The sequence below is a fragment of the Halichoeres trimaculatus genome, unplaced genomic scaffold (genome assembly GCF_033239565.1).
Source record: "Halichoeres trimaculatus isolate MK-OKI-2021-1 unplaced genomic scaffold, fHalTri1.1 fHalTri1_scaffold_15, whole genome shotgun sequence".
NCBI lineage: Eukaryota > Metazoa > Chordata > Actinopteri > Labriformes > Labridae > Halichoeres > Halichoeres trimaculatus.
Genome location: NW_027437193.1, coordinates 28354137 through 28371399, shown reverse-complemented (window position 1 = coordinate 28371399; position 17263 = coordinate 28354137). Strand labels below are relative to the sequence as shown.

The window sequence follows — 17263 nt, the reverse complement described above, 5'->3', positions numbered from 1 at the left end:
CACTGGATGGAAATAAATCTTGTGACGTTGCAGAGGCTTATCAAAACAATGCCACAGTGAATGTGCGGCTTAATCAAAACTAAAGCTGATCCAATGAAATATTAGAGTGTAACTTTTTTTGTGTTTGGTGTTGACTTTTTTTGACCGGGCAGTGAATAATTTTTCCACACTGACTGTCCTCCTCAAGCAGGTACAATGAAGGCTCCTTTTTTCTGTCCGCAGTTCCTGGGTCTATGTTTTCCCAGGTCGACAGTCTTCAAGATGAATCTTTATCACCCCGTCGTTGTGCAGCTGCATCAATAATTGAAACTCAGCCGGCATGCTGTGGAGTATAGTAACCTTTTTGTCATCATAGTAGTGGTTGGTCAGAGAGTAGAGCCCAAAGGGGTGAGTGCTGAAGGGCCAGAACCCATACAAATGCACGTTGTCGCAGATTTCGAGCGCAAGGCTAGTCATGATTATTCCAGTGCTGGGCCGCACTGCTTTCAGGCCTTGTGAACGCCAGAAGTTAATGAGATCCTGGAGGTACTCAGGATTGAAGAAGACAGGCTGGACCGGGCTGCCAAAATCTTCAAGGGTGTAGGAAGCCCGTACAGACAGAAGAGTGCCGGATTTGAAAGAGAAAGCGGGAAGGAGCAGCAGAGAGTCACTGTAGATCTTCAGATCCTCAACAAATGCACGTCGACTCCCCATCAATGCTCCGTACCTAAAAAGAAAAAGCAGATTTGGAGCAGAGGGGAAAGCATTTCAAGCTGAAGGCTGTAAAATTCTACTCACCTCTCCCGCAGGATGCTCGGGTTAGCCGTCACAAGGCTGGTCTTGGTGCCAACCTGCTTCTCAAATCCCTCATTCAAGGGCGGTAGGTTACACCTGAAGGACAGCACAGCTTTATTAGCATGAAGTTTGGGTTAGGGTTTATTTGTTTTTTTAAACATGTTGCCAAAGCCAGGAAACATGGCAAGGTAGGTAAGATACTTGCTACCACAAGGAGCAGTGTGACCACTATTTACTGGGCTGTCGCCTATAAATAGACCCAGATGGCCAGGCCACCTCCTTTCCCTCCTCCGCCCTCATGGAGCCGACAGACAAGCGTGTTGGTGTGTGACATTGTGATCATTGTGCATATTTTATTTCAAGGAGGCAGTCAAGTAGAGAAGTTGGTGGTGGGGACAGAGGTGGGCTTAGTGGAGATGTAGAGTTGGGTGTCATCTGCAAAGCAATGGGAGCAAATGCGATGTTTATGGAAAATGTGTCCAAGGGGAAGAGGGTAGATTATAAATAGGAGGGGCCCAAGGACGGAGCCCTGGGACACACCTGTAGCGACTGGCATTGAGTTTGAAGTAAATGATTTCAGCTGTATTAAGTGAGTGGGACTTAAGAGATAGGATAAAAAACAGTGGAGGGTTGTTTGTGTGATTCCGATTATATGAAGTCTGTCCAGGAGGATGGTGTGAGAAATAGTGTCAAAGCTGCACTGAGGTCATCAGGATGAGGACAGACAGAAGACCAGAATCGGCTGCCAGGTGGAGATCAATAGTGATTTTCAAGAGAGCTGTTATGGTGCTGTGGAGAGGTCGGCGGTCAGATTGAATTTTCTCATAGAGATGACTGGCGGAGTTTTAAGTGTGAACTAAGAGTGGAAGAGATTATTTAAAAAGTTTATCAGGGATACATTACATCAGCATGCATAGGATAAGCCGTGGTAGGCTTATTCCATGCATGATAGTGCTTGGAAAATTAGGGATGTTGTTCATTAACGCCTTGATGCCTTTTGCAAATTTGCGACAAACCCTACCAGGTCTTGAGGCAGCTGAAATAACCTTTGTATCTAATTATTACCTGTTGATTCATATTTTACACATACCAAAGCTACACTATGTCACAGTATAACTATTGTGTGTAGCCTGCCATACTCAAATTTACCATCTCCACATAATTTAACATCTGAAAGAATGCAAATACACATAAAACAATATTTTTTTATTGTTGATTAATTCAAGCAGTAAGGGGTTCACTGTTGAATTAAAAATGTAAGCTAGCACATAAAACAACAAGAGAAAGTTACAAAACAACACATCATCACATTTTAAATTAAAATATGTGTTTTTACATTTTCCTATTACAGACATTTTTTTCCCCGTTTATGTACAAAAAAAATAGTGGATCTTGGCATTTGGTTATTTTTTTAATCATATCATAGCAGAATCTATACTTGATTTCTAATCTTACACCAAAAGTTATATGGTTTACTGTAAAGAAATCTGAAAAGGATTTTTATTCATAAAGCTGATGGAAAAACCACCTCTATATAATCCACGTATGGTTTAAAAATGAACTTGGGGTTTATCCTTTATCTCATGGATTGTCTAACATGAATGTTGTTGTATTGTAGTTATAATGCTGACTCATTCCAGTAGATGGCGGTAATTCACCAGCCTTCTCTGAACCACAAGTTCTCCAAATAGCTGACTGTGATTGGCTTAATCGCCATTCAATCAATATCACTGGACCAATACATTTTCAACAATGAATCCCTCTGTAAAATGTGCAGGGGATGATTTTCTGTTCCTGTCAAAGTGCGGGTGTCTCAGCATCCATATCCCCCATATGAGAGAAGAGGTTGTTCACTGCTCTTTATCTGATCTAGGATCTGTTGAGTGCAGTCCACTGAATTTACAAGAGTTAATGGTCAATATATGAGAGAACTGAGGTCCCGTACGTAACAAACCAATGCCGCCCAATACAGGACAGTTGGCAACCCGAACCATCACTGGTATGGTCATATAACTCTGGTTAGCACCAAGCTGCTAACGTTAGCGTTATTTACTTGATGCTAACTGTCTTTTTAACTCCATCACCTGAGGTTTTGAAGACGCAGTGAATTAACTTAATTTTTGATGGAGATGCAACCACAACTCCTAAAATGTTGTATGTGTGCTCACCATTTCACTTTGGACTGCTTTCTCAACGAGGGCCAGCACAAAGCAGGATTTGCCTTATATGACTGAACCACGGCGCTTCTATGAGCCATATCTACACACTCTCTGTAAACACCGCAGCATGGTACCAGACCGAAAGCCACACCCTCGTTCAAGGAAGTAATGATGTGAAGGAGGCGTGGACATGCCAGCTCATTATCATTTAGAGCTACACCCACAGAAACAGCTTGTTCTCAGAAGCGCTCGGGAGAGGGGATTTGCAGAGTGGCTGAAGTCCAGAAAATAACTGGATTTAGATGCAAAAATCTTTAAATTGACTGTCCTGGGACATCTGAGACCTATTTGAACTTGTTGAAAAGTTGCATAATATGGGACCTTCTCATATAAACAGACAGTTTGATTTGTGTCGTCATCGACCTTTCAGTCCACTTTTCATCAACATCTTCCTCACCTGATGACAAACTCAGCTGAGTCTATATCTGCTCCACAGCCACTGTCGACCAGGATCCCTCCGTTACCAACAACGGCACAGGTGTCCCATGTTTTATTAAAGAACGGCTGCACCTGGAATTAAAACAGCGTGAAAATATCACACTAAGGCATTAGCTTAAGTGGTTTAACTAAAGTATATTGAGGTCTGGTTACACTTTAACTAGAATAGAATAGAATAGAAAATACTTTATTTATCCCGAGGGGAAATTCAGGAGTCACCGCAGCATTTAAGAAAACAAAAGTAAGAAAGAGTATAGAAAGTGCAAAAAAAGTCCATAAGAAATTAGATGACGACATCCCGTCCACCACTCGTCCACCACTCTCCAGCCCAGCCAGTCTCCACCTCCACAGGGTCCAGGACTGAGCCTCCCCAGCAGTCTGTTCAGTCTCTGTCTCCTGGATCCTGTCTGCTCACAGCAGGCGAAGCTCCTCCAATGTGGCGCCGGCGTCCGATGTCAGCTCCGTCAGCCACGTCCGTGAACAGCACGATGCCGCTGGGCTAGCACAGCTAGCTCGTCCATCCCCCGGGGCTAGATCCCACGTTCCCAACAACGATGGATGGAAGGACGGGTCCACGTTGTCACCTCCCAGCTCACACCAGAGAACCAGCACGTCGTCCTCACCTCCTCCTCCTCAGCTCGAGGGAAATCATCAAGCCCTACACTAGTTAGCATTGACATGCTACAGGCTGCTAACAGCTAATTTTGCATGTAAACAATGCAGCCATGGTTACATGTAGGATCTCCAGACAAACACAGGAGAAAAGTAGTAAAAAATATCGCCAAAGCCACAAAAAGTTTGGTGTCCGTGACCGACAATGAACCATACAAAGTGATAATCCACTCCAAATACAAAGATTACGAAAAAGAGACAAAAAAATTACAAGAAACGGACAAAGACGAGAGAGCTGCTGCAACAGGCAACTACTTGGATAGCGCCTAGCAACGGAATGAATATATGCAGAATATATGAATATATATAATGGAATATATGCAGGTTTAATATTTGACTTTTATTCATGTAAAGAGATATTGATCAGCAGCTGCTCAGATACAAGGTTTACAGTTTAATTTCCTGAGTTCGTCTGTGAAGTACAGTGGAGGAAATAAGTATTTGACTCCCCGCCGATTTTGAAAGTTTTCCTACTAAGAAATAAATGAAGAGTCTCTTATTTTTATGGCAGCTTTGTTTTAACATTGTTAGAAAGAATATCAAAGAAAAATTGAGAAAATTACATGAAATGAAAAATGAAAATTAATTTGCATCTCATTTAGGGAAATAAGTATTCGACCCCCTAGCGACCGTGAGCAATGTTGGCCCCCACAGACCATTGGCATACTCATCTCAGTGAAGTCATTACCTTCATGAGAGACACCTGTCCCAAATTGTCACCTGTATAAAAAGCCACCTGCCTACAGACTCGGAGACACTCCAACGTCTCCACCATGGGCACGACCAAAGAGCTTTCTAAAGATGTCAGGGACAAAATTGTTGACCTGCACAAGGCTGGCATGGGCTACAAAACCATCAGTAAGAAGCTGAATGAGAAGGTGACAACTGTTGGTGCTTCGGAAGTGGAAGAAGTACAACATGGCTGTCAATTGACCTAGGCCAGGGGCTCCATGCAAGATATCACCTCGTGGGGTCTCAGTGATCATGAGGAAGGTTAGAGATCAGCCTAGAACTACACGGGAGGAGCTGGTTAATGATCTCAAGGCAGCTGGGACCACAGTCACCAAGAAAACCATTGGTAATACACTGAGACGCAATGGTCTAAAATCCTTTAGTGCGCGCAAGGTCCCTCTGCTCAAGAAGGCTCACATCCAGGCCCGCCTCAAGTTTGCCAATGAACATATTAATGACTCCGAGAGAGACTGAGAGAAGGTGCTGTGGTCAGATGAGACCAAAATCGAGCTCTTTGGCCTCAACTCAACTCGACGTGTTTGGAGGAAGAGAAATGCTGAATATGACCCCAAGAACACCATCCCCATTGTCAAGCATGGCGGTGGAAGCATTCTGTTTTGGGGGTGTTTTCTCCTCTAAGGGGACGGGTTGACTTTACCGCATCGACAGGAAGATGAACGGGGCCATGTACCGCTAAATCTTGAGTGACAACCTCCTTGCCTCTGCCAGGACACTGGAAATGGGTCGTGGATGGATCTTCCAGCACGACAACGACCCAAAACATACAGCCAAGGAAACAAAGGAGTAGCTCCATAAGAAGCACATCAAGGTCATGGAATGGCCTAGCCAGTCTCCTGACCTTAATCCCATAGAAAATCTATGGAGAGAGCTGAAGCTTCGAGTTTCCAAACGCCAGCCTCAAAACCTCCAGGATTTGGAGATGATCTGCCGAGAGGAGTGGGCTAAAATTACTCCAGATGTGTGCCACGCTAGTAAGCAACTACAAGAAACGTCTTACTGCTGTGCTTGCCAACAAGGGTTTTGCCACCAAGTATTTAGTCATGTTTTGCTAGGGGGTCGAATACTTATTTCCCTCAATGAAATGCAAATTAATTTTTATTTTTCATTTCATGTAATTTTTCACGTTTTTTTTTTCTTGATAACCTTTCTAACACTGTTAAAATAAAGCTGCCATTAAAATCAGAGACTCCTCATTTATTTCTTAGTATGAAAACTTTCAAAATCAGCGGGGGGTCAAATATTTATTTCCTCCACTGTATATCATGCTTAATTTCAACACCTGATCAAAGTTTATACTTTCCAACAAAAACTCTTTCAGCTCCTGCTCATGTTTAGAGGAAAATTCATTTTTTAGGAAGCATGCGGTGCTAAATTTGCATATTACATGAAAATTTTGCACAGTTCTGAGTTATGTAGTTGCATGATTCATATTCAGATGGTCTGATGTGTGCAAACACATCCTGGTTGTCAAACCTGTTGCACTCTCCCTAACTCCACAGTGATGTTCCCATGTAAGTTACCTCAACAGGTCTACCAGGTTTTCTATCACTTGAACATCTGCCCTTATCTGGTATGTAAGTCTTTCTGTGAGTTTATAGTTTGAGCTGATTAAGCCATACGTAAGATTTTTAGCTTTTTTTTTTGTTGTTGTTGTTGTTGTTGTTGTGAATGCACCTTCCCCAAAGAGTTTGAGCTCTATGTTAGAGGCTGCATATCAGGGAGGTTCCTTAAAAATGCTAACTGTCTCTTCACAATTATCAGTGATTTTATATTTTTGAGTTAGCAATGGGTGGTCAATATAACAAGAACAGGTAGCAGATGTAGATAAGGAACAAATACCTTTAAAAAGGTGCTGAAAATCTCCGGGGTCACTTCAATGCTCTTCTTATCCTCCCCGTCATAAAAAATCTGGGTTCCCACCGGAGAGTTGACCTGGGTAACAAAAGCCTTTTCCCGACCGTGGCAGTTACTGTTCAGCTCCGATCTGTGGAAAGCAGAAAGACAAGAGTATCGGACTGAAGAAAATCAGAAACTGACTGAAATAAAAAGTCTCTTCTGCTATTTTACAATTCTACTATCTCCAAAATGTTTTGTGCTTGGACTATCTGGTAAAGGTTAGCATTGAAGTTCCTTGGATTTAACCCTCCTTTACGTTTCCACTTCTCCTTCCCTCTTTTCCTTGTGAACTATTTCTTTTTTGTTGTTGTTGTTGTTGAAAAAATTAATGTAACAGATTTTTCAAGGCCATGAATTGCATTTATGTCACAAGGGTGGACGTACCAGGATGACTCAATCAGTTTCAGCTCTGTGTGACTGTCACATGAGAGCGTTCTGACTCATCTTGTCAAGCCAGTTGTAAAGTCAAGTGGGTTGTAAAGAGGGTCTTATTTACTCCACATGAACACAGTGGATTAATTTACATGAAGCTGAACCATGAACTCTGACAACCTGAAATTCTAGCCCCCACTTTTTTTTTTTTTTTTACGGTGTGATAAACTAATCTTATGTGGTGAATTGTCCTCGTTCTCTAAATCTCACTTCTGTGTAAATTTGTTAAGATTTCCTTCCTCTAATGATGTCTCAAAGCAAACAGACTCAGCTGCTGCTTAGTTTGTTGATCTGCTCTGGTGGACTCAGGCTGTCTGAGGGGCATGGGGTACTAAAAGGGGAAAAAAAGGCCACCAGCTGCACTGTGATGGGCACCTAATGCTGGAAGTTGTGATGCAATTATCATAGAAATCTCCTAAACACTGGATAAAAGCAAAAAGTGTTGGTAAATTATTTAGATATCTGTTTTTTATCTGTTCTGTTGGTACTCAAAAGAGATGTATTTGTACCTGAACTTCAGGAAATTGTCCTCCTGTTTCTTCCAGGTTTGAGAATACTCCTGCAGGACTTGTTGGATGACCCCCCTGAAACACATGCACATGCACGCGTGCGCGCACACACACACACACACACACACACACACACACACACACACACACACACACACACACACACACACACACAAAGGTTGGTAATCCCCGTAACACTGACTTGTCTGTAAACAAAAAGGTCACTTCAGGAGATGCAGCGATGCTGACGCTGTCTGTACTCACATGCAGTCCTTGCAGAAATCATAGGTCTTAGGGGCTCTTGTTTTCTGAGGGACTGGTTTGCCAATGTTTTCATAGCTGTGACGCAAACGAAAGAGAAAACAGGACAGATACACATGAGATGAAAGAATGCAGAAGTCAGGGTAAAGACAGATTATCTAATCAGGGGTGTAACAAAAATTTCTGAACCCGGTCAAGGTATGGGCCAGGACCCCTCCTTGAATGACCAGCTATGTATACCACCATGCATTGCAGTTCAAACAGAAGAAATGACTGATAACATAATTACTCATAACATGAAACATTACATACTGTGAGTGAATAACAATGAGCTCTCGGAAGAGCCCATCTCATAACTCAGAGTAGATAAACAACACACATGTTAACAGCTGCACCGTCAATTCCTGGCGATGCATTCACAACTGACAAATCTGCAGCAACTGTTCTGGTTCTGAAGGCTAAAGGGAGTCAAACGATGTACTAGCAAGGTCTGCCTAATAAAGTGGCCCTTGAGTGTATATTGCTTACATGAGCCCTCAGTTATTAAATGTGTGCATGCCTAAAAAATGGGTGTATGCTCCTTTCCACGCACAGATCGGCATTTATCAATCTGAACGTGGGCGTCAGGTACGCTAAAATCCCACGCCAGGTCTGGATTCGTGTACGCAAGTTTCATGTCAGTGGGGGGTGCAATGTAGCAAGGGAAATCCGTCTGTGGAGGTGAACAATTTGATCATATTAGCACAAAACATATTCAGAAATAAAAACTAATGTTCTTTGATAAATATTTAGATCCTTGAATTAGATACAACACAGAGAATGTTTCTTACGTTTCACTGTTATTCCACCATTCTACAAAATACTTTGCTATAAAATAGCAGGTTGAGCTATCAGTTGATTTCTCCCCATAAAAAAAAATGTGTTTCCTTTATTGGTTTAGTTAAAAAATTGAAAAAAAAAAAAAAAAAAACTAACAGAGAGGTGGTATGCGTTTTTAATATACCTCCATGTCCATGATAAAGTCTCTGCAGAGAATATTCAGAGGACGCTGGATCAAACTTTTAGCCTGGATTTTTTTAAGTTAGCTGTATTGATTACAGTATTCACTGTGAAGATGATTAGATGATATTGATCTTTACAATATGATCACATAAACTTGAATTGTGTGCGAAAAAGTTCAGTTTCAATTTCATAGCAAAGGACGTTCATTTACACAAGATCACAACGTATGAGCTCTTCTTTTGGTACGAATAATCATAAAACTCTGGTCTACCTGTGCGTAATTGCGCACCATCGACACACTTCAGCTCCACTCCCTCCTCAGTCTGTGACAGGTTCAGGCTGGAGTCTGCAGCTTCCTTCAGAACTCAAAGACATTTTTAAAAGCCAAACTTTCCACGTTTCTGGACCGGAACGGAAACAACTAATTATATTGTGGCCTCTAATAGTCAGACATCACGGATTAATCAAGGTATAAACGAAGGATGGGTAAGTTAAATGTTTGAAACTTTGCTGTATTTAAGTTCCTCACATCCACGCTGCTGAATCACTGCAGTGATTTCCTTGCAAGTGAGTTTTTTTCTGATTCGCTCAACTTTTCCAACTGCCAATCAACTCGGCGACATTTCCTCTCTACGTCTGTTGCAATGGCGCTGTTGATTACCAGCATGGAGAAGTTCCCTTTTTCCCGTAATGCGTCCCTCCATGTCATAAATTCAATGGGTTCGGCCAGTTGAACCTTGAATATTAAATAATAATAAACTTTATTTATATAGCACTTTTAAAGACATTTGTTTACAAAGTGCTTTAGGGGTGTGTTATGTAAATTACAATCGTTTTCAACCGCCACAGTTATCTACACCTCACCAGGCGTAAGCTATGATTAGCCCTGGTACGCACGTGTCAAAAATCACACGAGAAAGTTGCCGTAGGATTGTTTTTACACCCAGATCTGCGCTAATTCCCACTCAAGATTAATAAATGAGGGCCACTGTGAGCACCGCCAATATACTACTTTTCAAAATGCATCGTGGAATACATTGAGTAGACTATATTGGGTATGTGGAGGTGGGGCGGGACTTTACCATCCTAAGTTGGCAACACTGAATGGAGGTTTCAGGAAGGAATGTGATGGTGGAGTAGGTCAGTGAGGTAGGAAGGGGTCTGGTTGGTGGAGGGCTTTGTGGGTGAGGAGGACAATTTTAAACTGTATGGGACGGGGAGACAATGAAGATGAGGAGGCGTACAGCAGAGTTTTGGATGTACTGTAATTTATGGAGGACTTTGGATGATGTACCATAGAGAATGCTGTTACAGTGGTTTAAACGGGATGTGACTGAATGCATAAATAAGTGTTTCAGTAGCAGAAAAGTAGAGGAATAGATGGAGGTGTACTATGTTTCTTAGGTGGAAAAAGGCCATTTCAGTGAGCTGGGTGACGTAATAGTGAAAAGAAAGCTTGCTGTCAAAAATGATCCCAAGGTTACGGATAGTGAAAGTGAGACTAAAATTCTGGATGGGATTGGTGTGGGGACTTGGGGCCGATGATTATGCGGTCAGATTTATTGTAGTTAAGTGATAGGAAGTTGTGGTTCATCCAAGTTTTTTATGTCAGTGAGGCAATTAATGATTGAGGAGTATGTGCCTGGGGTTATGGATTTGGTGGAAATATAGAGCTGAATGTCATCTGCATATCAATAAAAATGAAGGCCATGTTAATAGGTAATGTCACCAAGGAGGAGAAAATAAAAAATTGTGCTCATTTGTTTTTTGTGGATCGTCTTGAGACTAATGCCTGTTATGTGTCCCTGTTTTTCCAGTGCCTCTGTGATCGCTGCTGCAGCCGCTCACCGACAGCCACACTCTCTCCCTCATTCAATCTCACCTTTTACAATAAAACCCCTCAAATCTGTTTTGCCTCTGCCTTCTCTTGGGTTCCTGAAAACCTGCTGATTAACCAAACCATCACACACAGATGGCTGCTGGTACAAAGCTGTTTTTGTAGCGTCTGGTTTTACAAGGCACCATTAACCCTCAAAATTCCCTGATGGGTCGCTGTGTGCTTCATCACTCCACCCAGCAGTGATGGAAGACAGTTCAACCGGAGTCAAGAGAGTGGACTGAGACAATGGGCGGTTGTTATGACAAAGAGAGGCAGGCATGGCAGTAGGGAGAGTGGGGAGAGTGGTAAAGCTGTTACAGCTGTTAACTGTGTCAATTTTTTTCTGGAAAAAGGAAAGAAAGTCCTTGCATTTATCAACTGTGAAGAATGAAGAGATGTTGTCGCTTGGATGGGGGAGTTTGTTTATTGTGTAAAAGAGAGAGTCCTGGGGTTGGAGGAGCCAGAGTGGAGTAGGTAAGAGTAGTATGTGGACTAGGCAGAGTTAGGAGCTTCACTGTACTGTTGTAGGTGGTCCAGATAAGCCTGGTGATGAACTGTTAAACCGGATTTCTTGTACAGTCTTTCAAGCTGGTGCTTATAGTTTCATATGGAGTTCTGGGGAGTACCAAGGGGCAGAGCTAGTAAAGGAGACGGTTTTTCTTTTGATGGGGGCTGATTGAGACAATAGGTAAGAGTATTATTGTGGTGGAATAAGAGCACTGAGGGACAGCCAGACAAGGAAATTGGTGAGGGAGTGGTGATCAGGGATATTAATGTCTGTGGTTACAGTCAGATGATCAGAGATGTTGATGTTATGACTTTACAGGTGATGAATCTGAAGACCAGTGGAGCAGACTAAGTCCAAAGTGTGACGGTGGCTGTGGGTGGGAAAGTTTATGTGCTGGGTGAAGTTGAAGCAGTGAAGCAGGTCCATTCATTGGTAGATTTGAAGTGGGTGTCATCAATGTGGAAGTTGAAATCACTGAGGCGAAGTATGGAGGATGAATTGATTATGTGTTATAAAGTCTGAGAAGTCTGTTAGAAATTACGTGTTTGGCTTGAGGGGCAATAGATCAGGACATTGGGGGAGTGAAACTAGAGAGTTTAAAAGCAATGTGCTCAAATGAGGGAGCTGCAGGGATGGAGATGGTGGTTGTGTTAATGTCCATTCTGTAAACAGCAGCAACAAGTGATGACTAGGACAGTAACTCTAAGAAAGCAGTGGCATTAACCCTTATATTGTGTTCGGGTCAAATTTGACCCATTTTCAAGTTTAGGTTTGAAAAAAGTACCATTTATTTTTTTGTATCAGAATGAGGCTTCATCTAATCCTCAAACACAACTATTTTAACACAACAGAAGAATTTTAGGTAAATTTTGAAGGCCTTAAATAAAAAAAATGGCATCTATGGTGTTATGGAAACTGGGAGTGACGTCTTCTCCGAATCAGCTTTAAGACAGAAAAAAAACCATGCCAACATACCAAGGCCCTTGTGTTAGCCGTTGTTAGCACACCCTCTGTTTTAGTTCACAAATACAACACAAGGGATATAAATAACACCGTGGCAGAATTTCTACAACATAAGTTGAACAGTACTATGTATTAGGGCTCTATGTATCGCAGGTTTTTGCATGTGAGATATATAAAATGACTATATCGCAACCATTGAGTATAAACAGTAACCTAAATGTTCCCAGACATCACATTGTAAATCTCTTCAGTGATTCACTCGTTTCACACTCTGCTGCTCAGCTGGTGCTCCTCTCACGGGGAGCAACATGCTACCTGCCGACCCAGAAAAATTCTCCTGCACATGCGTGTTGTGGTATTAGGAGAGGAGAGAAGAAAGTCGCCTGCATGTTTCATCAGCCACGGGTTGTGGGGTTCACAGGGCTTGTTTTCGAGAGTGCACTTGCTTATCAAGGTTTGCTTTGCTGCCTGTATGATCCCTGATTCTCTCCCAGCTGTCCACAACAAGAAACAAATGCGACATGTTTTTGAGTTTCCCTTTCGCTTTTCTGTGCACTGTCTGCCCCCCTCTCTGAGTGCCAGTCAGTCACGGCAATCAGCTGTGCGCTGCTATAAACATGACGGCAGATGAGTTTGGTGCTATTTTACAGCTGAATACCAAAATACTACTAGCTGGGATATTATCAGAAAACAAACCCAAATGCAAAACAATTTAACCAGACCCCAGGCTAACAGTGCCTTACAGTGCATTACAAATGTGGCACTTGAACAGACTTTCCCACAGCATACCATACTTTAAACAACCCTGACATGTCAGCTGGGCAACTTTTTTCACCTGTTTATGAGCTTTAAATAGTTTGCATTTACAGGTGATACTTTACTAACACATGATTTTTGCAGGAAATTTTACAGCAAACAAATAATGACGCACATTACAAACTGGATTTTGTTGTTACATGATGAGACAAAGAAATGAATTAGATTTGTAATGAATTTATGAGATGCATGTGGCGTATTATTTCGACAGCTAATGAACAGCTAAATTCATGTTCCTGTTTATTAGTTTCTAAAAATAAAAAAAATAAAAGAGCTGTGGAAAAAAAAAGCTATAAACCAGTGTGAGTCTTCATAACAAGTGTCAACAAAGTTTAAAGCTACAAACACCTGAGATGACAAAATCCCAAACCTTTTGGGGAGGTGATGTGGTTGCTGCTTTAAAACTCCCCATGCATCACTTTGGATGACAAAAATGAAAAGGCAGAAAAAAGTGGAAACAGAAAGTCATCAACTGCTAGAACAGCTAGTTTTTTCAGGCAGCCACACACTTACTTGCTGTCGACCATGAACCAGATGACAGTGCTCAGCAGGCTTCCCAAACACAGCAGAGTGATCAACAGAGAGACCTGTGTCTTCAGGAGCTGTCCCATCATGCCTCACCCTCTGGCCCCTCACTCAGCTTCTGTCTCTGTCTCTCTGAACTGTCTCACCTCGTCAGCTCCCCTCACTCTCTGTTTTCTCCCCCCTCACTTGGCTCACACACATTCACGCACACACACTCTTTCTCTCTTTCTTTAACTGTTGATCTTTTGTCTTTTCTGCTCTCTTAAGTTTTCTTCTGCTTAACTCACCCCTCCTCCTCCTCCTCCTCCCTCATCCTCCTTTCACTCTTCATGTCTGTCTGTCTCACAATTTCTCCTCCGCCTCCTCACTCAGTCTTCTTTTTTATGCCCTCCTGTTCAGGTAAGTCTTCTGTGCCCCTCTGTCTTTCCTCTCTTCCTGTTTGTGTCCCGGTCAGCTGAGACTAAACCCGGTCTCTGAGGACTTCTTCTTCAGCCTTTGTCTTGTCTCTGTTATCAAATCCCTCCTCTCTCCTTTGTGGCTCTGTCCTCTCCTTCTGTTTCTCTCATGTGTCCACATAGCACAGCACTACTCTCCACTGGAGTCCTAGAGCTGGAGCTGCTTTCCTTTTGCTTCTCTGCCCGCTCCCTGTCCAGTGCTCCAGCGTTCCCTCTTTGCTTTCCCCTCCTTCATCAGGGCCTTCCTCCACCCACACCCCTTAAGCTCCTCACCCCCATAGCGTGAGTGCAAAGTACTAAATCAGCCCTCACTTTGCCTCTGGTCTAGTTTTTGTGATGAGATTCAAGTTCAAAACCAATGAGTCCAGTGTCACTCTGCCAGCTCTATCAACACCTGTATATATCCTGTGACTGTAAGAGTTTGGAAGGGGCCTCCACCTCTAACCCACTAACCCACACCCCTAGTGCACAAGGTGAAAACAGTTGATTAAAATCCTGCAGATGACCTGAGGAACTGCTGGAAGTGCTATCTGGAGACCTTATGAGGAAACACTTAAGGTAAAGTAAAATTTTAAACACACAGTTAGAAAATAAAACAATCAGGCTGAAAGAAACAAATAAGGTCATAAAATATTACAAGATTAAAGCAGTAAAACAGAAACAATGAAGAACTAAAACTTTAAGATACAAAATTGAAGCGCCGAAAGTAACAGTGCAGTAAATAAGGAGATAAATAATTAGGTTAAGACATAAAAAAGACATAAATATTTATTGAACTAAAAGTCAGGATAATACGCCTTTAAAAAGACGAAGATCCAAACATAGTTAGATAAATAGATCAATAAGTAAAAGCAAAACTCCGTTAAAGGCCAGACTAAAAGGTAAGTTTTGAGTTTGCTTTTAAAAATGTTTAAGCTCTGTGTAGCCCTCAGGTCTTCAGGCAAGCTGTTCCACAGTCATGGGCCGTAATATTAAAAAGCTGCCTCACCGTGGGCCTTTGTGTTAACTTTTGGTAATGTTAAAAATCCTCGACCTGAGGACCTGAGAGCTCTCAGAGGCACATATGATAAAAGCAAGTTGAATAAATAGAGTGCTGTTAGGAAAGTAAAACTTAACTTAACCTGCTTTCTGCCTCATTCATGCAGTAGTTCTTTGACCTTAGAGGAGGCAGTGAGCTGCTCAGACTCATTAAGGGAATGTGTACTGGTTGTGCAAGTCATAAAACAAGGGTAACAGCATTTTCTGTTTATTAAACTTACATATTTTCTGACCTCTGACATCTTCTAAGGGAAATTTAGTTACTCTCTTAGTGCTTGCTGAGAGCTTCATGAGAGGAGGGATATTACGGCTCTATTTGGAAACAGTGAAAGACTAAGGAGTGTAAATGTTTGGGGGCTAAAGGCTGTGTTGTGCTTTCTGCACAAACGTGACACATGGAAATCTGACGCACGAGATCCACACACAAGAGAACGCATGAGACTCTTAAGCTTTTTAACACCCTACGCAGCGTCCATTGGTCTCTATTCCCAAACTGCAGGGTGCGGTGTACCACAAACGTACGTCTACCAGAGTACTACACGAGAGTCGAAGAAGTTGGCCTTTGTTTACAACGTATATCTGTCCTGGAGATTTGTCCAGGTTCTTTTAACCAATTCCTCTTCTCTGCCGGAAGCGGCTGCAGTTTTATGACTTATTTACAAATCGGTTATCACAGTGATCTCTGTGTGAAGAGTCATACAGATGCCTGTATTTCTGCACTTCCACCACCAAGAGATCCCGTTCTTACGCCATCTTGTCTGCATGTCTCCGTCAGGCTGGTTCAAAATTTTAAAGTGTGCACGGCATGAAAATTCCCCGCGTGAAAGGGACCACACGAGGGAACATAGGCGTGAAAAAAGCGTCATTTGTCCAACCGCGGATCCCGGGGACACGGTAAGCATAAATCATCCTTCAGGAGAGCCGTTTCTGGGGTTAAGAAAGTAAAATGTCTCATTCTGAAAGATTCCAGCAGTTGAACTGTTTTGAATCTCCATTGTTGGACTATTTGTTTTTGTGATAAAAAATTCAGAGGTGGTGATGATCAGTTTAGAACCTGGACACTTCTACTACAGAGCCATGCTGTTGTTACTCTCGCAGAATGTGGTTTGCATTTTACATTTTTGGCCTGCGTCTAGATGCAGCGACAAACAGTGTTCATAGACTGATTTTTGAATTTGATTTTAAGCAAGAGCTGTGCCTTTGACAACAGAGTCAGTTCTGTTTTTCCCCACTACTACTATTTTTGGTTTTAGACCAGGGAATCTTTTTTACATTATCCTCTATTGTATATAAAATCCTAAAGCTCTTCTGTCTTTAATACAGATTAATTTTATTCTGTAATGTTGAAATGTTTGCCATGTGGTCGATCACAAAGTTGTAAACCTCTATTGCTCTACAGCAATACCCAACTTTTTTAAAAGCTGTCACTAATGTCATAACCAAACCATCATGGGCCTGCATACCAAACCTCAAGACAGAAACTGACTAAACTTGTTGGGGTGAAAAAAAGGACACGTCTTTGTCTTGGATTAGTTGTACTGATAACATATGGGCAGGGCTGTTTTGGTGTTTGTAAAATACAATGGAGAAATTCCTAACCTTGGAGATGGCTCATGAAGATGCCAAAATCTACCACGCTTCATGAGAAAAACAGGCTACAGTTATGCGAACCTCTTATATCAAAATTAAACATTCAGTTGGATCACACAGACAACTGAGCTTATAAAAAAATACCATCATAATGTCAACAATAATCATGGATATATCAATAAATACAGCAGAAACTGAGTTTTGTTAAAACTGTAAACTTTTAATTGAAGTGTGATTAAAAAAAAAAAAAAATGGAATTTGTTTTTCAGTTTTTCTCAGTTACATTGGTACATTTCTCGAATCATCCTGTCATTTGCAAAACAGTAAGTGTATACCTCAAAACAGTACAAATAGCAAAACACCATAGATTACCTGTAAAATTCAGTCACTAGCTCAAAATCCTAAGTTCATCCCTCTTAAAGTGAATATCTGTGTAGGGGAACGTGTCAGTGTATCAGAATGACAAGTTCTCATCACATCACTACAAATAAAACTATAGCGTAAGCAGTCAGAAAGACTGTCTGGGTGTTCCT

At 41.9% G+C, this 17263-nt stretch overlaps 1 protein-coding gene across 1 annotated transcript; it reads right to left on the bottom strand.

The window, feature by feature from the left end:
• Positions 1 to 231: 231 nt before the first annotated feature.
• Positions 232 to 13736, bottom strand: LOC141804608 (alpha-2,8-sialyltransferase 8F-like). The gene is made up of 7 exons (XM_074689125.1): positions 13636 to 13736; positions 7958 to 8032; positions 7694 to 7768; positions 6696 to 6840; positions 3391 to 3503; positions 778 to 870; positions 232 to 706 (listed from the first exon to the last, which is right to left on the bottom strand). Exons 1-7 carry the CDS (start codon positions 13734 to 13736, stop codon positions 232 to 234), a joined length of 1077 nt encoding a protein of 358 aa, XP_074545226.1.
• Positions 13737 to 17263: the final 3527 nt, after the last annotated feature.